Source organism: Gobius niger, assembly GCF_951799975.1.
Source record: "Gobius niger genome assembly, chromosome: 1".
NCBI lineage: Eukaryota > Metazoa > Chordata > Actinopteri > Gobiiformes > Gobiidae > Gobius > Gobius niger.
Window position 1 is genome coordinate 73,261,298 of NC_136852.1, and position 24,733 is coordinate 73,286,030.

General features: G+C 40.6%; 2 protein-coding genes across 2 annotated transcripts; both read right to left on the minus strand.

Moving 5' to 3' along the window:
• Positions 1-1,139: 1,139 nt before the first annotated feature.
• On the minus strand, positions 1,140-15,016 carry kmt5ab (lysine methyltransferase 5Ab). Its single transcript, XM_079579910.1, has 8 exons — positions 14,867-15,016; positions 14,394-14,497; positions 8,073-8,214; positions 7,657-7,834; positions 7,491-7,578; positions 4,130-4,189; positions 3,843-4,033; positions 1,140-1,711 (listed from the first exon to the last, which is right to left on the minus strand). The coding sequence occupies exons 1-8, from the start codon at positions 14,874-14,876 to the stop codon at positions 1,501-1,503; spliced, it is 984 nt and encodes a 327-aa protein (XP_079436036.1). The 5' UTR covers positions 14,877-15,016; the 3' UTR covers positions 1,140-1,500.
• Positions 15,017-18,090: 3,074 nt separating this feature from the next.
• mtrfr (mitochondrial translation release factor in rescue) lies at positions 18,091-23,982 on the minus strand. The gene is made up of 2 exons (XM_079576121.1): positions 23,684-23,982; positions 18,091-18,339 (listed from the first exon to the last, which is right to left on the minus strand). The coding sequence occupies exons 1-2, from the start codon at positions 23,966-23,968 to the stop codon at positions 18,118-18,120; spliced, it is 507 nt and encodes a 168-aa protein (XP_079432247.1). The 5' UTR covers positions 23,969-23,982; the 3' UTR covers positions 18,091-18,117.
• Between the last annotated feature and the right edge of the window lie 751 nt (positions 23,983-24,733).

Sequence of the window (24,733 nt, forward strand, 5' to 3'; positions counted from 1 at the left end):
CCACGCCCCCTCAGACTAACACCACGCCCCCTCAGACTAACACCACGCCCCCTCAGACTAACACCACGCCCCCTCAGACTAACACCACGCCCCCTCAGACTAACACCACGCCCCTCGGACTAACACCACGCCCCCTCAGACTAACACCACGCCCCCTCAGACTAACACCACGCCCCCTCAGACTAACACCACGCCCCCTCAGACTAACACCACGCCCCCTCGGACTAACACCACGCCCCCTCAGACCAGTGTTAATTTTGACAACATATTTTAATTTAGTTTTAGTCTTAGTCTTTTGACGAAAATGTAATTCGATTTTAGTCTAGTTTTAGTCGACTAAAATCAATTGCCAGTAAATTTAGTCGACTAACTTTAAGACGAATTTACTCGACTTTGCATTTATAATATTCATTATAATCATATTTAATCTTGTTCTTCTGCTTCATGGAGCTGCTCCACATGAACAAAGCTCAGAGCTGATCCTTTAACAGAGAATTTAAATGATCTGAGGCTCTTTCAGACGCTCAATAGAAGTTTGGATGATTTTAGTCTCTCCTTTTCATTTTTATTTAGTCTTATTTTAGTCGACTAAAATATCTGGACATTTTAGTCATAGTTTTAGTCTCATGAGAAACTTTTAATTTCGTTTTAGTCGTCAAAAATAACACTTTGACTAAAATTAAGACTAAATATTTTAGTCGACGAAATTAACACTGCCTCAGACTAACAAAGAAAACGCAATAATATATATAAAATGTCCAGATAGTGGCTTTTCACAAGTTTTTGGTCATTTATTTCACTTCTGTTCATCAGAGCTACAAAAACCACACATAAGGTGGATTAGAGTGTCTAGTTTCGTAATTTAATTTCCGTTTTTGGCACTCAATGTGTTAGAGTTTCTTGTCTGTTTCACCTCAAATGATACAAATGGAAGGAAAAAGAATGAAATTAACATTAACCTGTTTCACGGTTCTATATTATAAATAATTTACGAGTGCCGGATCTACTTTTTTTTAACGGTACCCAGCCCTGCAAGCAACTCTATGGACCAAGTATTTTTCTAGTTTGACCTTTTGTAAAATGTTTGTATATATTGATAAAGATATTTTGATATGTATAATAACGCTTTTACTCACACACAGTGATCTTTGTATGGACTTTTATAATTAAAAACATTCACAAACCGACTCGTTTGTGTGAAAACATTTGCATGGTAAGACAGTTCCAGGTTCCATTTCATATCTTCCACACGCCTGGTCCCGGTGGCGAGCGTGGAAGGCGTTTATTCTTTGAGAACAAGTAATAATTTACAACGACATTCTTCTAGGAAATCCGTGACAATATACAACACTAGCGAATGCTCCTTAAGCATGTCCCGATACAAGAGAAAAATATAAAAGCACTATATAAAACTGTAGCAAAAATATACAGGAAGCTCTTGCCTCCATTTAAAACACTGGAGTTGTTCCTAAAAGGCGACTGCGGCGGCGGGGGGCGGAGTCAGAACTTGAGCCAGGGGTGAGCGGAGATGGAGGCTTTGCTGCGGTCCCCGTAGTCGTACAGCAGCTCCTCGTCCGCGGAGATGTCCCGGGACGCCACCAGGATGAGGTGAGGGGTCCCGTCGATGGGGTGCAGCCGGGTCTGACAGTTCCCCGTCTTGCTGTGGTTGATGAGGCGACCCAGGCGGGTGCTCTCTCGAGTGGCGTCCACACTGGAACACAAGACACGGAGGTTATGGGACCGTCCCGCAGCAACAACGGGCTTTTAAGAGGGGGTATTCTGCTTTTTTCAGTCACACAGCACCAGTCTATATCTCACTACAATGATGAGCAAACCTTCTGTTGGTCTGTAAATGCAGTAAATTAGAATAACTGCCTTGTATAAAATGTCTCTCTCAAAATGGCTGTAGTGAATGTCTTGAAATAGGCCTCTGTCTCTTTAAGAACCTCTGAGCCTTTAGACACGCCCCCTCCACACGCTGTCTGTGGCATCAGTGGGGAGGGGGTTCTGCTGAGGAGCAGTGGTTGGTTACTCGGCTGGTGACGAAAGCTCGGAGGCGTCTCCAGGAGGTGGGGGCGTTCCTAGGAGGACTCAGGCAAACCTATCCCTAAAATGGCCGCCATCAGAGTTTTTACAGATTACTCAAAAACGCAAGAACTTCTTGTTCTTGCATCTTGTGAATGAGCCTTTAACCCCTTAACTCCCACCTGAACCGAGCACATTTTCTCCAGTTTGGCTTTACCCCAATCCAAAAGCTTCTGGAAAAAAGCTGTGAAAATAGCAACAAAACTGTGACAAAAAAGTGAGAAAACTGAATTGACAAAAAATGACAAAAAAATGACAAAAAAATACAAAAAAAACAAAACGAAAAAAATGACAAACTCATTTTGTAACTTTTTTGTCTTTTTTTTTCTTTGCCTCAGGTGCTCTGTGGAGCGGGTCACACTGTTTTTAATGCAGGCTAGCTGATACCATAGACATGCACTAGCCTTGCACTAGCCTAGCGCCACGTAACTCTTCAAATAGAAGAACTGAATGAATTACAAAAAGAAATCAGCAACACTCTGGATAACTAGGAAATGAGGCCCTGTGTCAAACATCCTAAAACATCCCTTTAAGCCCACGTGGACGGCCTCACTGCAACCTGACCTATCGCCGTAAAACCACTTTAAGTGACGTAATAGTCACTAAACAGCCGGTTGTTCTACCATGATAGTCTGGTTTTAATGGGCTTTGACACCGTGGGTAGTTGTGAACTTTGACCGGAACATTACCACACATGCTACTGACAAAACTGATTATGCTGATTGCGGAAGTCAAAACTAAAACTTCATCGGTTGAATTCTCCAGGTTCAGGCGAGACACTGCAGGTGAATAGGGAAAAAAAATGAATGTACAGATATCAATTTGAAACTTTTGCTGAACATTACAGATATAAATATGAGAAAAAAATGTATTGCCTAATTTTTATGTGAAAACGTAAAATGACAGAAAAAATGCATATTGAGCATTAAAATGGCCAAAATTGCCTATATTTTGGGCAACGAAATCAAAATAATGAATTGAGCCAGATTAAATTTATGGTTTTATGTTATTGACATATTAGTAACAAAGATTTTTTCAGAGGGGATTTTGGATATTTTGTTTAGTTTTTCAATAAACTAATCATCAGTGAAAAAATCTGTAAAAACTCAAATTTCGCCTGTTTTTTTTGGTTTCAAAGCTGAATAAATCAGGTTTGGAATTAGATATTAAAAAATCCCTCTGAAAAAACCTTAAAAATCTTGTTGTGTCTCAGCCTGTAAAGTTTGGAGTCTGTGGGAGCTTCTATAAGGGCTCAGGCTCTGCCCGAGTGCGGCTTCTCTCATTCAGAGAAAACCAGCCCTGAAGTTTTGTAGCGAGTGCGCATGCTCGGCCCGTTCTCCGACTTTTCCGCACTTGCGTCTTGTAGGAGGAAAAACACCATATTTGGGTGAAAGCGTCATCACAGGGCCCCTTAGCAGGACACGTGGATGTCAAATCTGTCAATATTTATGAATGAAAACCCGCGGGAAAGACGGCCTTTCTACGCGGCGCAGCAGCTACTTCCGGGTTGCCCCCACCTCGCAGACAAAACATCATAAAATAAACATCATGCGGGTGAGTTTGGTCATCTTTATATCTGACATGAAAACTAAGATGTAAAGGGAGGAAAATAGATAAAAATCTCCACTTCGACCACTGCGTGAAAAATCAATACTTTCACCTGCCGTGTCTCGCCTTAAGACGGGGATAAGAGGTTGAATCAAAAACTTGCCGAGATTGAAACTCTTGTGACACGTCTTGCAGTGACGCGGACTCACCAGTAGGTCTTGGTCTGGTACTGGAAGTAGTACATGTAGCAGCCCGTGGACGGGTCCTGGGAGTACTGGGCCTCCCGGACCTTGGCCTCGGACAGCTCCAGCAGGTCTCCGTGATACTCCACCACGAAGTCACCCTTCTTAAAGGCGTTCACTGCAAACACGCCTCTGCCCTTCCCCTCGATGTGCTTCACCTGTTTGGACGATGAGATATACGTTTGAAATCCAGGTCACTGTGTGGGAACCGTTACAGGTCAGAGGTCAGAGGTCGCTCAGGCGCTGACGTTTACCTCCATTCCTTCTTCAATGCCGTTCTTTATGAGGTCATCGAGGTGTCTGTGCTCCTCACTCTGAAAACAGACATCGAACAAATACTGCTATTGTTTCTTTTCCCAGTTTAATATAAATAGGATTGGAATAGGTCGAGTTCATGTGATTCTAAAATTCAATGTCATCATTTCGGACAGAGGGCAGGAGCTCATGTATAAGAACTGCAGATTCACGTATAAGAACTGCGGACTCGTGTACTATAAGGACTGCGGACTCGTGTACTAGAAGGACTGCGGACTCGTGTACTAGAAGGACTGCGGACTCGTGTACTAGAAGGACTGCGGACTCGTGTACTAGAAGGACTGCGGACTCGTGTACTAGAAGGACTGCGGACTCGTGTACTAGAAGGACTGAGGACTCGTGTACTAGAAGGACTGCGGACTCGTGTACTAGAAGGACTGCGGACTCGTGTACTAGAAGGACTGCGGACTCGTGTACTAGAAGGACTGCGGACTCGTGTACTAGAAGGACTGCGGACTCGTGTACTAGAAGGACTGCGGACTCGTGTACTAGAAGGACTGCGGACTCGTGTACTAGAAGGACTGCGGACTCGTGTACTAGAAGGACTGCGGACTCGTGTACTAGAAGGACTGCGGACTCGTGTACTAGAAGGACTGCGGACTCGTGTACTAGAAGGACTGCGGACTCGTGTACTAGAAGGACTGCGGACTCGTGTACTAGAAGGACTGCGGACTCGTGTACTAGAAGGACTGCGGACTCGTGTACTAGAAGGACTGCGGACTCGTGTACTAGAAGGACTGCGGACTCGTGTACTAGAAGGACTGCGGACTCGTGTACTAGAAGGACTGCGGACTCGTGTACTAGAAGGACTGCGGACTCGTGTACTAGAAGGACTGCGGACTCGTGTACTAGAAGGACTGCGGACTCGTGTACTAGAAGGACTGCGGACTCGTGTACTAGAAGGACTGCGGACTCGTGTACTAGAAGGACTGCGGACTCGTGTACTAGAAGGACTGCGGACTCGTGTACTAGAAGGACTGCGGACTCGTGTACTAGAAGGACTGCGGACTCGTGTACTAGAAGGACTGCGGACTCGTGTACTAGAAGGACTGCGGACTCGTGTACTAGAAAGACTGCGGACTCGTGTACTAGAAGGACTGCGGACTCGTGTACTAGAAGGACTGCGGACTCGTGTACTAGAAGGACTGCGGACTCGTGTACTAGAAAGACTGCGGACTCGTGTACTAGAAGGACTGCGGACTCGTGTACTAGAAGGACTGCGGACTCGTGTACTAGAAGGACTGCGGACTCGTGTACTAGAAGGACTGCGGACTCGTGTACTAGAAGGACTGCGGACTCGTGTACTAGAAGGACTGCGGACTCACGTATAAGAACTGCGGACTCGCGTGTAACAACTGCGGACTCGCGTATAACAACTGCGGACTCGCGTATAACAACTGCGGACTCGCGTATAACAACTGCGGACTCGCGTATAACAACTGCGGACTCGCGTATAACAACTGCGGACTCGCGTATAACAACTGCGGACTCGTGTATAACAACTGCGGACTCGTGTATAACAACTGCGGACTCACGTATAACAACTGCGGACTCACGTATAACAACTGCGGACTCACGTATAACAACTGCGGACTCACGTATAACAACTGCGGACTCACGTATAACAACTGCGGACTCACGTATAAGAACTGCGGACTCACGTATAAGAACTACGGACTCACGTATAAGAACTACGGACTCACGTATAAGAACTGCAGACTCACGTATAAGAACTGCAGACTCACGTATAAGAACTGCAGACTCACGTATAAGAACTGCGGACTCACGTATAAGAACTGCGGACTCACGTATAAGAACTGCAGACTCACGTATAAGAACCGGACTCGTGTATAAGAACTGCGGACTCGTGTATAAGAACTGCGGACTCGTGTATAAGAACTGCGGACTCGTGTATAAGAACTATGGACTCGTGTATAAGAACTGCGGACTCGTGTATAAGAACTATGGACTCGTGTATAAGAACTGCGGACTCGTGTATAAGAACTGCGGACTCGTGTATAAGAACTATGGACTCGTGTATAAGAACTATGGACTCGTGTATAAGGACTGCGGACTCGTGTATAAGAACTATGGACTCACGTATAAGAACTACGGACTCACGTATAAGAACTACGGACTCACGTATAAGAACTACGGACTCACGTATAAGAACTACGGACTCACGTATAAGAACTACGGACTCACGTATAAGAACTGCGGACTCACGTATAAGAACTGCGGACTCGTGTATAAGAACTACGGACTCACGTATAAGAACTACGGACTCACGTATAAGAACTACGGACTCACGTATAAGAACTACGGACTCACGTATAAGAACTACGGACTCACGTATAAGAACTACGGACTCACGTATAAGAACTACGGACTCACGTATAAGGACTGCGGACTCACGTATAAGGACTGCGGACTCACGTATAAGAACTACGGACTCACGTATAAGAACTACGGACTCACGTATAAGAACTACGGACTCACGTATAAGAACTACGGACTCACGTATAAGAACTACGGACTCACGTATAAGGACTGCGGACTCACGTATAAGGACTGCGGACTCACGTATAAGGACTGCGGACTCACGTATAAGGACTGCGGACTCACGTATAAGGACTGCGGACTCACGTATAAGGACTGCGGACTCACGTATAAGGACTGCGGACTCACGTATAAGGACTGCGGACTCACGTATAAGGACTGCGGACTCACGTATAAGGACTGCGGACTCACGTATAAGGACTGCGGACTCACGTATAAGAACTGCGGACTCACGTATAAGAACTGCGGACTCCTGTATAACAACTGCGGACTCGTGTATAACAACTGCGGACTCACGTATAAGAACTACGGACTCACGTATAAGAACTGCGGACTCACGTATAAGGACTGCGGACTCACGTATAAGAACTGCGGACTCACGTATAAGGACTGCGGACTCACGTATAAGAACTACGGACTCACGTATAAGAACTACGGACTCACGTATAAGAACTACGGACTCACGTATAAGAACTACGGACTCACGTATAAGAACTACGGACTCACGTATAACAACTGTGAATCATGTATGAACTATGGACTCGACTAGAAAATACCCTTAGGTGTTAAGATGTGATAGAAGAGGGTACATTTTTATGCTATATGTTAATCGGGATGAGTATTGTTAAGGATTAATTAATACTCCAGTTCTTTAACGTACTCATCAGTATTTTAAAAAGGCCCAATCATTTTTTTCTCTCTTCTCCCGAGACTCATTAGTTCGGGTGTTCGTTTTCATACCTTTAGCTCAGCTTTCGTTTTCCTGTTGCTTCTCCTGATGGGAAAGTAGTCCGTCACCTTCTTGTTTTGGGGGGCTTTGTTTTCAGTCCTGTGGGAGCAAAGGAATGTCGTTTAGTATTATTTTTGTGAGCATGTAAAGTGTTTTTGTTTGTTTTTTTTAACCCACTTCTTGTGCCCGGCCCGGCCGCGGTTCTTGGGCGCCGTCACTTTGTGGTCTTTGGCGCTGCCGGCTTTGGTTTGGCCGGCGGACGGCTTCAGCTCGCTCGCCGCAGGCTTCTCTCCCACCTCCGGACACGTCGAGGGCTTCTGCTCCTTGGCCTCGCATTTCCCTTCTGCAGGTGAGTCTGAAAGAACCGGCAGGGCGAAGGAATTCAGCGGAGATAAGGACAGAGCGAGGCACCTTTACAAAAAAACAAGGCTAAGTCGTGTCATGAGATCGGAGGCCAGGAAACAGAGCGGCCATTCAGGCGGGAAGCGGCCGGGTGGACATGTGGGATCTGCTGACCGGGCGGGAGAGGAGGCTGCGTGGACGGTATGAAATGTCTTGGTATGTAGGTTAGAGGGTTAGCGAGGGAGATGAACCTTTTTTGAACTTTGAGTCGGCGCTGGCTGCGTCGGCGTCGTTGGCCTCTTGGATCAGCATGTTGGACTCTCTGAGGGGGGCGCGGGGCTGGGCCGGGCTCTGCAGGCTCTGGAGAACAGACTGCGCTTTGGTCTGGGAGCTCTGGAACAACACAGAGAATCACAGGGAATAAAGATTAACCTCTTAACTCCCGCCTGAACCGAGAGCATTTCCTCCAGTTCAGCTTTAACCAAACCCTGTAGGCCAGTGTAACTAATTTTTGTAACTTTTTTGTAATTTTTTTATCAAATAGTATTTTTTTGTCACTTTTTGTCACATTTTCTCATATTTTTTTGGTCAAATTTTTGTCTGTTTTTTTTTTTGTCAAATAGTAATATTTTTTTTTCACTTTTTGTCACATGTTTATTACATTTTTTTTCGTCACATGTGTCATTTTTTTCATCAATTTTTGCCACTTTTTCATAAGTTTTTGGTCAAATTTGTCATTTTTTTGGTAAAATTGTAATTTTGTGTCACTTTTTGTCACATGTTCATTTTTTCATCATCAATTATTTGTGACATTTGCCACTTTCTCATAATTTTTTTGTCAATTTTTTTTGTCAATTTTTGCCACTTTCTCGGTCAAATTTTGTGTCCGTTTTTTTGTCAAATAGTATTTTTTTGTCACATGTTCATCATTTTTGTCAATTTTTTTGTGTCATTTTTTTTGGTCAATTCTTTGTAAATTTTTCGTCATTTTTTGTCACTTTCGGTCATTTTTTATCCTTTTTTGTCAGTTTATTGTTTGTCATATTTTCGTCATTTTTTTGGGTCAATTTTTGCCATTTTTCATCATTTTTTTGTAATTTTTTTGTAAATATTTTGTCAGTTGTCTAAGTTTTCTCACTTTTTCGTCACTTCATCATTGTTTTCGTCTCAGTTCTGTCGCTTTTCTCACCTTTTTTCCAGAAGCTTTTGGATTGGGGTAAAGCCAAACTAGAGAAAATGTGCTCGGTTCAGGTGGGAGTTAAGGGGTTAAAGTCACGAGGAGAAAATCAACACACAAAAATATTAAGAAACATGAAGGTGATGTTGGCCAATAGGAAGGCCTTTCTGCCATAAAAACAACATGACAGATTTGTTCATCCAATCACCACCAAATCCCGATAACGAACATCTTACAAAACCTTCTCCCATATATTGGCATCAGCCCTTCCATTAGTTTTACTTGTGTGGCTAATTTCCCTTTTGTCCTCCATGGAAACCTGGCCGTGTGAGCCCTGGCCTTGGAGGACTCTGTTCTGGTTGGCTGCCCGTCCCTGGTCCTGATTCAAATCAGCCACACCTATAAAAGGCCACACTTTGGGACTTTCAGGGCTGGTCTGTGTGGCCAGTGCGCCGTTCTGTCTTTTCTAGAAACACTCGGGTTTAGTTAGTTTGTGTCTCATTTTGTTTTTGTTTTTTAATCAAGAATATCTTTATTGAATTTTAACATATTAAAAAAGATGTAGACATATGTACATGTGTTTGGTACAAAAATAGTATATTAAAAACAAAATCCCCGGCCAAAACAAAACATAAATAAAAATAAAAACCCCACCATTACTGCCAAAACAATGACGTCACACCAAGACCTATTTTAACATTTTACTGTAAAGTACAAATACAATATCACAGAGCTGGAAATGCAAGTAAGAGTGGGCCCCAAGTATCCTTAAAGGCACCAGGCGTTTCTTTTAGCGTTTGTCTTAGCTTTTCCGATTTTAAACAGGACATGACATCTTGCAGCCACTGTGCATGTGACGGAGGGGAGGCCTCCTTCCATTTAAAGTAAAATGGCCCGGCGTGCCCAAAGCAAAGACTAGAGACTGTCTTTTGTTGGCGCTGAGACATGTTTGATTTTCAAAACCCCCCAAAAAGGGCTAATACGGGATTTGGTTCGAGCCTAAAGCTCAGTAGTTGAGATAATATCCTGAAAATGGTCCCCCAAAAGTGTCTCATTTTGTTAATGGTGATTAGTTTTGGACACTGGTTAGTTTTTGTGACATTGGTTTTGTACTCGTTTTAGTTTTTAGTAACTTGGCTTTGGTGAACCTCATGTATAGATGTAAATAGCCTTAGTTTGGTTAAATTTACCTTTTACGCTCCTTTTATCAATTACAACTTTATTTAACCTTTTTACATCTTGTTTTTTTCTCACTTCCTTTATCTGACTGAGCAGGGTCGTAACGCACTGGAATAGAATTGTAGAACATGAACGCAGCTCAGAGAGTTCAGCAAAATCCACTGTTACGGCTCAAATTGCAATTATGAACAGATAAGATGCATCTAATGTCATTATTCCAAACCCAATGTCATTATTCCAAACTCAAATGTCATTATTCCAAACTCAAATGTCTTTATTCCAAACTCAAATGTCTTTATTCCAAACTCAAATGTCTTTATTCCAAACTCAAATGTCTTTATTCCAAACTCAAATGTCTTTATTCCAAACTCAAATGTCTTTATTCCAAACTCAAATGTCTTTATTCCAAACTCAAATGTCTTTATTCTAAACTCAAATGTCTTTATTCTAAACTCAAATGTCTTTATTCCAAACTCAAATGTCTTTATTCCAAACTCAAATGTCTTTATTCCAAACTCAAATGTCTTTATTCCAAACTCAAATGTCTTTATTCCAAACTCAAATGTCTTTATTCCAAACTCAAATGTCTTTATTCCAAACTCAAATGTCTTTATTCCAAACTCAAATGTCTTTATTCCAAACTCAAATGTCTTTATTCCAAACTCAAATGTCTTTATTCCAAACTCAAATGTCTTTATTCCAAACTCAAATGTCTTTATTCTAAACTCAAATGTCTTTATTCTAAACTCAAATGTCTTTATTCCAAACTCAAATGTCTTTATTCCAAACTCAAATGTCTTTATTCCAAACTCAAATGTCTTTATTCCAAACTCAAATGTCTTTATTCCAAACTCAAATGTCTTTATTCTAAACTCAAATGTCTTTATTCTAAACTCAAATGTCTTTATTCCAAACTCAAATGTCTTTATTCCAAACTCAAATGTCTTTATTCCAAACTCAAATGTCTTTATTCCAAACTCAAATGTCTTTATTCCAAACTCAAATGTCTTTATTCCAAACTCAAATGTCTTTATTCCAAACTCAAATGTCTTTATTCCAAACTCAAATGTCTTTATTCCAAACTCAAATGTCATTATTCCAAACCCAAAGTCATTATTCCAAACTTAAGCAGTTGTCGTCGTCACGTCTAGTTGGCCCTGCTCTAAAAAAAGAACATTTTAGAAACCAATTTAAATGTCGGTTCTTTATGAGCATTTGATGTGACGAATAGTTTGATTAGGATGTGGAAAAACCGCACGAAGAGCCAAAAGAAACACGGTCAGAGCTGAGGTCATGTGAAAGAAAACCCAATGAAACAAGCCATTTGTCGAGCATTTAATGAGACCATTTAACTGCATTCACTCCACACGTGGTGGTGATGAGCCATGTTCAGTATGCAGCCACGGCCGCCCCTTGGGACAGACCAACAGAAGGGCGTCCGTCCCACTCAGTATTTGTGGCAGAGTTTCCTCATTAGCCCACCCCTCCCCCACCCGACTTTTGCTCTGCAGATCTAATCACTGACTGTAAGACTAGAGCTTCTTCACACTACACAAAACGAATATTCAAGGATCTATACCTGAGTTTTATTTGCAAACACTGAAAAAGGAAGTTGTCCAAACTCACAACCCTGGGCAGGTTAATCTAAAAGGACAAAAAATGATTTTGACCATGGATTTATACATTTTATCATCATTAAAGGGGGGTGTTATGCAAAATGGACTTTTTCAAGCTTTCCATCATGTTATTATGTCATTCCCTCATTAAAAACATGGCTGAAGTGTTGCCTTGGCACATTCACGTGTTTTTGAGTAATCTGTAAAAACTCTGATGGCGGCCATTTTAGGGATAGGTTTGCCCGAGTCCTCCTAGGAACGCCCCCACCTCCTGGAGACGCCTCCGAGCTTTCATCACCAGCCGAGTAACCAACCACTGCCCCTCAGCAGAACCCCCTCCCCACTGATGCCACAGACAGCGTGTGGAGGGGGCGTGTCTAAAGGCTCAGAGGTTCTTAAAGAGACAGAGGCCTATTTCAAGACATTCACTACAGCCATTTTGAGAGAGACATTTTACACAAGGCAGTTATTCTAATTTACTGCATTTACAGACCAACAGAAGGTTTGCTCATCATTGTAGTGTGATATAGACTGGTGCTATGGGACTGAAAAAAGCAGAATACCCCCTCTTTAAAAGGATCTATACCCGAGTTTTGTTTGCAAACACTGAAAAAGCAAGTGGTCCAAACTCATTCCTAACTTTCCTCACATATTTGTAGCTTCCAAATTTGTCACAGGGACGAGTTTATCGTCACATTTAACAACTTGCAGCGTCAGGTTCACAAAACTGACAGGGACAGAGCACAATTTAACATTGACCGAAAGAAAAGATGCATTGTACTGATTTTAAATGTAGATGAATACTTGACCATGGATTTATACATTTTAACATCATCATTAACATACATTTAATTTAAATACGTTTGAAACGTTGGTGAATGGGCAGGAGAACGGCCACATGACGTCGTTACAGATCATGAATGCAAGTTTGTTTTTGAAAATGTGACAAAAAAAGTGACGAAAAAGTAACAAAAAATGGACAACGCGACAAAAACACAAGGAAAAAGATCAGCGTAAATGAGTTTATACTTTCTGATGCGTCTTCGTCACTCTTTAGTTGTGTTGTCGCTTTTTTCATTGCGTTATTGTTGCATTGTCGCCCTTTTGCCGCTTTTTTTTGTTACCACTTAACCCAGAATGAAGCCACTCTTGCCTCGTAACCACAGAAATGTCTTCAGTATAAGATGTTTCTATGGCTACAAGGCAAACAAAGCTCTTTCGCCTTGTTAAGTCATGAATGAGTCTTTAACCGAGCACATTTTCTCCAGTTCGACTTTACCCAAATCTAAAAGCTTCAGCAAAATAGTGACAAAAATGATACGTAAATATGATAATAATTTTAGATCCGTTTTGTAGGTCTTAGCTTTCAAATGAGGCTTTACACTGGCCTAAGCTTTAGAGCTTGGAGTTTTTGTCACATTTTTGTCACTTTTTGGTTGAATTTTTGTCACATTTTTAGTGATTTTTTGTCACATTTTTGTCACTTTTTGATTGAATTTTTATCAAATTTTTCTTGAAATTGTATCACTTTTTAGTTGCGTTTTTGTCATATTTTTGTTGAATTTTTGTCATACTTTTTGTCATATTTTTTGTGATTTTTTGTCACATTTTTAGTGAACTTTTGTGATTTTTAGTTGATTTTTTGTCACATTTTTGTTGAATATTTGTTAAATTTTGGTTGAATTTTTGTCACTTTTTAGTTGCGTTTTTGTCACATTTTTGTCATATCTTTGTTGAATTTTTGTCATTTTTTGGTTGATTTTTTATCACATTTTAGTTGAATTTTTGTGATTTTTTTGTGATTTTTTGTCACATTTTTGTTGATTTTTTGTCACATTTTTAGTGAATTTTTGTAATTTTTTTGTTGATTTTTTGTCACTTTTTGATTGAATTTTTGTCACATTTTTGTTGAATATTTGTTAAATTTTGGTTGAATTTTTGTCACTTTTTAGTTGCGTTTTTGTCACATTTTTGTCATATCTTTGTTGAATTTTTGTCATTTTTTGTTGCGTTTACAGCCTTGTTTTCTCCTCATTTTTTGTAGCTGTTTTTCCCCAAGAAGCTTTTTGATTAGGGTAAAGCCAAGCTGGAGAAAATGTGATCCGTTCAGGTGGGAGTTAAGAGGTTATAGGCCTATAGGCTGTGAGCTCTCCAGTCAGGCGGCTTCAGATTTGGGTAAAGCTGAAGAAAACGTGCTTGGTTAAGGCGGGAGTTAAGCGGTGAGACCAGCGCCCTCTGCTGGCGATCGAACCCAACCGCCACACTAGGTCGCCTGTCTTCATCTGAGGAAACTCTACGTCAGCAAATCCACGCAGAAATGAAAGATAAACAGGAAACGCCACGCACAACAAGGCCGCTCGTTGTACCGTTTGTGCCGTTTACACCGCGGTGCTTTAACCCTGCGCGTGTCCAGGCGTTTGTGATCCTGGCAGTCAGCGCTCAGGGTAAACCCGACGCGTAAACCACAGCAGCTGCACAAGTCACATCGAGAATTCTTGTCCGTAACAACACATAACGTAAACCCACATGTACACGAGTCGTTTTCAAAGCTGCAATACTGTTTTCGCGCATGTTACGACCCAAAAACACACCGCACGTACCTTGTTCTGGGCAGGTTTGTTCTCCTTTGTCTCGTCCCGGAAGCTAACTTTGTCTGGCACGGCGTCGTCGGGCTTTCTGTCACTTTTTAGGACGTTTCGCTTTCCTTCAAAACACGAAACATAATAAGAGTAAAGTAAACACCACCCCCCCGGAGCCGTGCGCGTGGAGTAAACAAAGGCAGTGCTGTTAGCGTAGTGCATTTGTAAACATGCTAGCTCGGGTGGCCTGTATCGCAGCAGCGTGGGCCATTTTTTTTTTTTTTTACTTTTTATTTTATTTTAAATTAAACATTATTTGAAATACATTTAAATAGCGAGTAATAAACGGAAAAGGGAATGGGTTCAATAAATAATAATTAAAAAAAATAATAAATAAAAATAAGCTAACTAAGAGGGTCGTGGCAATAACACGCAGCGACGTAACTCACGCACGCCTTTGCAGAAACGCCAGTAATAATTTCAGTTTTTACTACCTTTTGCCATGTCCGGGTCACGGAACACCCGAGAGAGAATCTTCCCGGGATAAACGCGGTCCCGTTTCTGCCGTAATCCCGTTGTTTTTTACTCCGCGGCCCCGGTAACGACCCACACCACAAACACCGAGCGGGGCGGCGCTGCGCGGAGGGTTTAAAATCCCCTCTGCGCGTCTCATTGGCTGCGAGGGTCGCGAGGGGGTGGCGCGAGCGAGCCAGGAGCCGTGTGATTGGTTCGCTCGTAACGTACGCAAACAGCTGGTCCGTAATTAGCATATTAAAGAGTTGCTAGTTGGTATTTAATGTTTTGTTTTATTGTTTATCCCCTTAAGGCATTACTGTTTATAGTCCTTCTCTTATTTTGTCTGTATACTGTTTATACATTCATATAAACAAACAAACAAAATGAACTGGGAGCTTACAGTCTTTTCTCATTAAAAACACAAAATCTTACACACCCACATGGTTATTATTTGTCATTTACATTTAAGGTTATGTAAAGTCATTCATGATTTGATCTTAACCTCTTAACTCCCACCTGAACGGATCCCATTTTCTCCAGTTTGGCTTTACCCTAATCAAAAAGCTTCTTGGGGAAAAAAGCACCAAAACAGCCACAAAAAATGAGAAGAAAACAAGGATGTAAATGCAACAAAAAAGTGACAAAAATTCAACAAAGATGTGACAAAAACTCAGCTAAAAAATTACAAAAAATCAGCAAAAATGTGACAAAAATTCAACAAAAATGTGACAAAAACTCTGCTAAGAAATTACAAAAATTCAGCAAAAATGTGACAAAAATTCAACAAAAATGTGACAAAAACTTAACAAAAATGTGACAAAAACTTAACAAAAATGTGACAAAAACTCAGCTAAAAAATTACAAAAACTCAGCAAAAATGTGACAAAACTCAGCAAAAATGTGACAAAAACTCAACTAAAAAATTACAAAAATTCAGCAAAAATGTGACAAAAACTCAACTAAAAAATAAAAAAAAATCAACAAAAATGTGACAAAAACTCAACAAAAAAATTACAAAAATTCAGCAAAAATGTGACAAAAACTCACCTAAAAAATGACAAAAATTCAGCAAAAATGTGACAAAAATTCAATAAAAATGTGACAAAAACTCAGCAAAAATGTGACAAAAACTCAGCTAAAAAATGACAAAAATTCAGCAAAAATGTGACAAAAATTCAACTAAAAAATTACAAAAATTCAACAAAAATATGACAAAAACTTAACAAAAATGTGACAGAAATTCAACAAAAATGTGACAAAAATTAAACAAAAATGTGACAAAAACTCAACAAAAAAATTACAAAAAACTCTAAGCTCTAAACTAAAAAACACAAACATAAAAAGGTGACACAACACAGCAACAACGCGAGGAAAAAGATCAGTTTTGTGGGTCTTAGCTTTCAAATGAGGTGTTACACAGACCGATATAACGGCCAAAGAGGACAGAATGCATTCGGTTCAGGTTAAGCACCTCGTTTGAGGTTTAATGAACTCCAAACCAGTATCGTTGCAATGAGGGACATTCCCAGAATATATGGAAGTGCTGAGCCTCCACAGAACCACATCTTCTCCAACGCTCTGCTGCTGTTTTCCTACTTTTACCTCAGGGATTGTTCAAACAAATGAATTATATGCACGTTTAAAGCCTCAAAATAAATTGCACTACTTTGTGTCCAACAATGCAAGATCTTTTTACTTTATTTACAACATACTTTGTGGTGGCAAAAAATGTATGTACTTTATAACAACAAAAAGTCAGGTACCTCAGCTTTAACCAAACACATTTTCTCCAGTTCAACTTGACTCGAAACGCTTCTCGCCTGGAGTTTACAGTCTATAGACCAGAGCAATGCCTAATTTGAAAGCTAAGACCTACAAAACTGATCGTGATATTTTTTGTTAAGATAATAATATTAATAGTAGAAAAAAGAGGTGTCTTATGGACAAAAGCTTTTAGATTTGGATAAAACTGAACTGGAGGAAATGTGCTGAGTTAAGGCGGGGGTTTAAATGTGTTTTTGTCCTTTGTTTATTGTGTTTTCATCCTCGTTTTTGTCTCTATGTGGACGCTTTGTTCAAGAAGCTTTTACAAATTGTGTTAAAGCCAAACTGGAGAGAATGTTCATGAGGTTAAAGGGATGTTTCAGGATGTTTGACATAGTTATACAGAGTGTTGCTGATTTCTGGAGATGTTTTTTTTTTTGTAATTCATGCAGTTCTTGTATTTGAAGAGTTTCGTGGCGCTAGGCTAGTGCAAGGCTAGTGCATGTCTATGGTATCAGCTAGCCTGCATTAAAAACAGTGTGACCCGCTGGTTATAACACCAGACAATGGTTAGTCTGGTGTAATAAGTGATTTTCCTCAGGTGCTCTGTGGAGTCAGACTGTTTTTAATGCAGGCTAGCTGATACCATAGACATGCACTAGCCTTGCACTAGCCTAGCACCACGAAACTCTTCAAATATAAGGACTGCATGAATTACAAAAAAAAATATTTCCAGAAATCAGCAACACTCTGGATAACGAGGAGATGAGGCCCTATGTCAAACATCCTGAAATTAACCTTTAACCCCTTAACTCCCACCTGAACCGAGCACATTTTCTCCAGTTTGGCTTTACCCCAATCCAAAAGCTTCTGGTAAAAAGGTGAGAAAATAGCGACAGAACTGAGACGAAAACAATGATGAAGATGTGACAAAAAAATAACAAAAAAATTACAAAAAAATTACAAAAAAATGACGAAAAATTTACGAAAAAATGACGAAAAAATGATGAAAATGTCACAAAAAATTGACTAAAAAAGGACAAAAAAAGATTTAAAAATTGACAAAGAAATTATGAAAAAATGAGGAACATGTGACAAAAAGTGACAAAAAATTTACTATTTCAAAAAAATGACAAAAATGAGTTGAATACCCCCCCCCCCCCCAAAAATGATGGGGAAAAAAATCTGATGACATGAGGAAAAAGATCCATTTAGATGAGTTTTGTCGATCTTAGCTTTCAAATGAGGTGTTACACTGGGTTTGGGTAAAGCTGAACTGGAGAAAATGCTCTCGGTTCAGGCGGGAGTTAAGAGGCTTCTTCACATTTGTCATAAATCTGAATGAAGAAGAATGAAGAACAAACACACCTTCTCGTTAGTCTCACAAAAGTGTCTTTATTATCTTAGTATCGGTCAGTCCTGCCCTGAGGCGCTCTGACAGAGACGTGGCTCCCGATCCTCACCATCACGTGTCTCTATCCTCCGCAGGTTTGTTTCCCTCCTTGAACAGCCGCTTCCTCTCCAGGCTTTGGTTCACCTTCTTCCTCTTGTCCTGCTTCTTCAGCACCGCCTCCTTCTTCTTCACCATGATCTCGCTCAGCTCTCCTTTGAGGAACACGTCCAGCTTCTCCCGCATGATGTCCCGGGCACGTTTGCGGTTCTGATCCACCGACCGGGTCTGGTGGCACTGGAGGAGGGAGCGGAAGGTGAAACCATTAAACTTTCAGAACATCAGAAGGTATTGGTGGCACAAAAAACTTTAAAGGTCCTATATCATGCAAAATCGACTTTTTGGAGCTTTTAGCCATGTTGTTCTGCTATTTCCTCATCAAAAACACCCCCAGTAATCCTCCTGAATCCTGCTCTCTGAGGCTCCGCCCTCTCCTGGTGAACGACTGAGTGTTCAGTTGTGTCGTCACAGCGGAACGGAAGTGCTCGACGTCTGTAAAGCAATGTCTTACAGCCTGATTTTAATTTGTAAAACAGCTTTTTCATTATTTCTGTCGTAAGAGAGAAACAAAGAGAAAAAATAATAATAATAATAATAAAAAATAATAAAAAGGATGTGCCCGAGGTGCTTCCAGGTCAGCTAAGGCCAAAACAAACACATCGCGTCTGAACAGATCAGTCATGTTTGCGCTGCAGCTGAAGATGGAGCTCGTTATAACTGGACACACCTGTTCTTTATTCTTACCTAACGATCATGTCACGGAGAAAAAGAAGCGCATTTGGCTACGAGGACGGAGTTTATTCAACCTTTTTCAAGAAGAGGCTGTGACTGTCACTGATGGATGTTTGGGGAACCTTCGCCAGAATCAAAGTGGATTAACTTTTATAACCAACGCGAGTCCCATAATGTAAACAGCGATGGAGCAGAGGGTGAGTCAGTCCAAACGCGGGTTAGCTTGTGTGTTAGCATATTAGCATGTGTGTTAGCATATTAGCATGTGTGTTAGCTTGTGTGTTAGCATATTAGCTTGTGTGTTAGCATATTAGCATGTGTGTTAGCATATTAGCATGTGTGTTAGCTTGTGTGTTAGCATATTAGCATGTGTGTTAGCATATTAGCATGTGTGTTAGCATATTAGCATGTGTGTTAGCATATTAGCATGTGTGTTAGCTTGTGTGTTAGCATATTAGCATGTGTGTTAGCATATTAGCTTGTGTGTTAGCATATTAGCTTGTGTGTTAGCATATTAGCATGTGTGTTAGCATATTAGCATGTGTGTTAGCATATTAGCTTGTGTGTTAGCATATTAGCATGTGTGTTAGCTTGTGTGTTAGCATATTAGCATGTGTGTTAGCATACTAGCATGTGTGTTTGCATATTAGCTTGTGTGTTAGCATATTAGCATGTGTGTTAGCATACTAGCATGTGTGTTAGCATATTAGCTTGTGTGTTAGCATATTAGCATGTGTGTTAGCATATTAGCATGTGTGTTAGCATATTAGCATGTGTGTTAGCATATTAGCATGTGTGTTAGCTTGTGTGTTGGCATATTAGCATGTGTGTTAGCATATTAGCTTGTGTGTTAGCATATTAGCTTGTGTGTTAGCATATTAGCATGTGTGTTAGCATATTAGCATGTGTGTTAGCATAATAGCTTGTGTGTTAGCATATTAGCATGTGTGTTAGCTTGTGTGTTAGCATATTAGCTTGTGTGTTAGCATATTAGCATGTGTGTTAGCATATTAGCTTGTGTGTTAGCATATTAGCATGTGTGCTAGCTTGCGTGTTAGCATATTAGCATGTGTGTTAGCATATTAGCTTGTGTGTGTTAGCATATTAGCTTGTGTGTTAGCATATTAGCATGTGTGTGTTAGCATATTAGCTTGTGTGTGTTAGCATATTAGCGTGTGTGTTTGTGAAGCTGTGTTGCAGATGTCAACTCCGTATAACTGCATCGTGAAGCGATTTCACTTATTGCTGTTTATTTATATTACGGTAAAGTATGTGCGGAGAGAGGGGGCGGAGTTAACTGAATCGAAGCGTTGTGTCTTCCGGGTTTGAAAAATACCTCCAGAAAACACTTATATTTATCACAAAAATCAGTGCTCCATAGTGGTAGAGGTACAATATATCATATAAATGCCTATACTTAACTTTGGAATGGCTAAAATAGCAGGATATAGGACCTTTAAGATCCTCCAGAACTCACTGCTCAACGCCGACTAACAAACACCGTGATGTGAACTCAATCAGACTTTGTAAAACACATTTCTTCTCTGTATATAGTTCACCTTTAACCCCCCCCCAAAAAAGAGTGCATTTTCTCCAGTTTGTGTAGCGCCTCATTTGAAAGCTAAGGCCTACAGAAGTGATCCTAAATTTTGCGGTGTTTTCACAATTTATTTCATCATGTCTCACCACATTTTGTCACTTCTTTCTTTCGTTTTTGTGACTTTTTTTGGCCTTGTTTTTTGGTTGCTTTTCCATCCCCGTTTTTGTCACTTTTTTTCCAAGAAGCTTTTTTTAGATTTGGGCAAAGTAGGACTGGAGAAAACGTGCTCGGTTCAGGCAGGGGGATACGAGGCTAAAATAGTGAGCGTATTGGGTAACACTTTATTTTACAGTACCCTTGATACATTGTACTTGAGAAAAACACAATAATAAAGCATTTGTATCAGGTTTATTTATTTTATTCTATTTATTTATTTGATAGGGACAATGCATATTGATGAACAGTTGCACATGAGCTGTAAATATGCCAGATTATAGCGGGGATGCTAGTTTCCATCTGTCGTCCTGAGGCAGGAAACACATACACAATTTAAAATAGGCGGCGTTCACGATTTCGAATGTGATGATGTCATAATGTCAGATGGAGGGCGGGGCCAATACAACTCTATGGGAGAAATGCAGTTTTTGTAAGAAATCTCCAAAACAAAAATTGACAAATGTTTTTCCTCTTCAGTGTTTGATCGTGAGTGGATTCACAAACCTGACATATTATTTTTTTGTCTGAAAGTCCTTTCTATTGGACAACATCACGGTCGTGTTTTCGCATATTGTCACCACGTTTGGATGTTTTTCTGAGATAATAATTGGACATTAGCTCATATGTGCCGACAGAGGAGAGAATGAACTTTGTGACAGTTTTTGTTTCATGTGGATTCCACCATTAATGACTGAGATATGAGCCAAAAAACAAAGACATAAAAATATGCATTTTGTCAGTTACCACAGTTACCATAGTTACCGTCAGTTGCTCCACCTCAATGTTAAAACTGTGGGCTCTTTAGAATGTTGTGATGTCACGTGAACGCTACCTATTAACATAATGTGACAACAATAAATGCAGTAACAACTGAAAGTGTCACAGGCCTGGTTTTCCTTTAGCCACAGTTTAAAACCTGCTTTAAAAGTGGCCAGAGTTGGAGTCTCTCTGACTGATGACGGGAGACTATTCCAGTACTTGGTGCCTTTTACAGAGAGCACAGTCTGTCCAGAGGAGGTTCTCCTGTGTGGAACCTCACAGAGAGTCTGTCCAGAGGAGGTTCTCCTGTGTGGAACCTCACAGAGAGTCTGTCCAGAGGAGGTTCTCCTGTGTGGAACCTCACAGAGAGTCTGTCCAGAGGAGGTTCTCCTGTGTGGAACCTCACAGAGAGCACAGTCTGTCCAGAGGAGGTTCTCCTGTGTGGAACCTCACAGAGAGCACAGTCTGTCCAGAGGAGGTTCTCCTGTGTGGAACCTCACAGAGAGTCTGTCCAGAGGAGGTTCTCCTGTGTGGAACCTCACAGAGAGCACAGTCTGTCCAGAGGAGGTTCTCCTGTGTGGAACCTCACAGAGAGCACAGTCTGTCCAGAGGAGGTTCTCCTGTGTGGAACCTCACAGAGAGTCTGTCCAGAGGAGGTTCTCCTGTGTGGAACCTCACAGTCTCCTCGAGCTGATGCCCTGGAGCCCGTGATCCCACTAACAGACTTTGGCTTGATGAAATCCTGCAATGGAGGTGGAGCAAGTCCATGCAATACTTTATATACAAGGCAACCATATTTAAAATGAATGAAGTTTTCAAAATTGAGTAAATGATGCTTCTCTAAAACAGTGCAGTGGTGAAAGGAGAACGGTTTCTTGTCCAAGATTTTTATGGATTTTTTAAAAAGAGACTCTATTGGTTTGAGTGTTGCACCAGCAGCATAAACTTTCAGGCTTGTTCTCGAGCATTTCTGTTTAACAAACCCAGAAACGTGACCCTGAGAGTCATGAAATGTGCTCATGAAGTCATTACTGTGAGGGATTAGATACAAACATGTTAGGAATGAGTGTCCCTGTTTCACTGTCAGTTATAAATAATCCTGTAAGAAAAGCAGGTGTTCAGAGCGACATCGATTTTTGGTCATTTTTTGTAATTTTTTTGTGATTTTTTGTGATTTTTTGGGGAATTTTTGTGACATTTTTATCCCATTTTTTTGTGATTTTTTGTGATTTTTTTGTCACATTTTTTTGTCACATTTTTTTGTCACATTTTTGTCACATTTTTTGTCAATTTTTTGTGTGATTTTTTTGTGATTTTTTTGTCAATTTTTTGTCACATTTTTGGTCACATTTTTATCACATTTTTGGTCATTTTTTGGGCACTTTTTTGGCAATGTTTTCTCACTTTTTTGTCCCATTTCCATCATTGTTTTCGTCTCAGTTTTGTCGCTATTTTCACAGCTTTTTTCCAGAAGCTTTTGGATTGGGGTAAAGCCAAACTGGAGAAAATGTGCTCGGTTCAGGCGGGAGTTAAGGGGTTAAAGGTCCTACAGATATTTGAGGTGTTGGGGAGAACACTTTGAAATTGAAAGTAGTTACAGAATACTGAACACTGAATGTATTTAGTAATGTATTCTGTTACTTTGTTCAATCAGAGTACTGCACTCTGAATACTTAGAATACTTTCTCGTTGATTTGCATAATATTCATGCATTAAAGGGGCATAAGGTTAAAACATGCAGCATGAAAGTACTTTGCAAATGCCCAAGGCCCAAAATAACACAGAGCTTTGAATATACTTATGAAACTGAATTTTAATTATTAACCCCTTAACTCCCACCTGAACCGAGCACGTTTTCTCCAGTTTGGCTTTACCCCAATCCAAAAGCTTCTGGAAAAAAAGTGTGAAAATAGCGACAAAACTGAGACGAAAACAATGATGGAAATGTGACAAAAAAGTGAGAAAACATTAACAAAAAAGTGACGAAAAATGGATGAAAAAGTGGCAAAAATGTCTCAAAAATGTCACAAGAAATTGACAAAAATTGAAAAAAAAATGACCAAAAAATGACAAAAATGTGACAAAAAAATGGATAAAAATGTGACAAAAAATGACCAAAAAATGACAAAAATGTGACAAAAAAGTGACGTAAATATTGATTTAAAAAAAGTGACAAAAATGTCACAAAAATGTCACAAGAAATTGACAAAAAATGGAAGGAAAAATAACAAAAATGTGACAAAAAAAAATCTGTGAAAATTGTGAAACAGTGAAAATTGTTTCACTGTTATAAATAAATAATCCTGTAAGAAAAGCAGGTGTTCAGAGCCTCACCTTGACCACGATGCCGCTGGGCACGTGCTTGAGGACCACACAGTTGCTGGTCTTGGCGGTGGCCTGACCTCCAGGGCCGTGTCCTCTCACAAACTGCTCCTCCAGCTCCTCTTCGTTCAGGACAGGCAGATCCACCAGGTCCTTCTTCCCCGCGGTCAGCAGCAGCAGCAGCGGCGGCGGCGGCGGCGGCGGCCCCCCCGGAGGCCCCCCCCGCCCGGGACACACGCTGACCGGGGGGCAGAGCAGCGCGGACACGCCCCTCACGGAGGACAGGAGTCTGGACATGTCATCGCACTCACGGGTCTTTTAGTCCGCGAGGAAGTCAGGACGTGAAGGTTTGTTTACAGCGCGCTCTTCTTCTACGGTCTTAATGTTACCGCGCGCTCTTCTTCTACGGTCTCAATGTGGGCTGATGTTACCGCGCGCTCTTCTTCTACGGTCTCAATATGGGCTCATTTCTTTGTGTGCGTTTGAAAGGTTGCAATAGAAACAGAGAGTTGCGCACTGCCCCCTAGTGGGCACTTTTAGACAGAAATCAAAGGGGGAAAAATGGATGACAAAAAATGGGAGAAAACGTCGAAAAAATGAAAGAAATTGGGGGGAAAAATAGGAAAAAAAATTGGAAAATTGGGGGGAAAATGGACGGAATAAATGGAGGACATTTTTTTAAAAAATTGCGAAAAAAAAGTAGGGAAAAAATTTGGGGAAAATATTAGACAATGTTTGATATTGGATCCTTCTTCTTTGGCAGCTTAACCCCTTAACTCCCACCTGAACCGAGCACATTTTCTACAGTTTGGCTTTACCCCAGTCCAAAAGCTTCTGGGAAAAAAGGTGTGAAAATAGCAACAAAACTGAGACGAAAACAAAGATGGAAATGTGAAAAAAGTGAGGAAAAATGGACGAAACAGTGACAAAAAAAATGACAAAAAATGTACAAAAAAATGACAAAAATTGACAAAAATTTGACAAAAAAGTGAAAAAAAAATTGACGAAAAAATAAGAAAAAATGGACAAAAAATGACAAAAAAGTGAAAAGAATTTTACAAA

Bases quoted from the DNA above. Each gene is read 5' to 3' on its own strand.
- mtrfr (XM_079576121.1), bottom strand. From the start codon at position 23,968: ATGTCCAGACTCCTGTCCTCCGTGAGGGGCGTGTCCGCGCTGCTCTGC. The intron at 18,340-23,683 runs GTGAGGCTCTGA...TCCCTCCTCCAG, and splicing joins CCAGCGGCATCGTGGTCAAG to TGCCACCAGACCCGGTCGGT.
- kmt5ab (XM_079579910.1), bottom strand. The intron at 8,215-14,393 runs GTACGTGCGGTG...GTGTTGTTCCAG, and splicing joins ACAAACCTGCCCAGAACAAG to AGCTCCCAGACCAAAGCGCA. The intron at 4,034-4,129 runs GTAAACGTCAGC...TCGTCCAAACAG, and splicing joins GCATTGAAGAAGGAATGGAG to GTGAAGCACATCGAGGGGAA.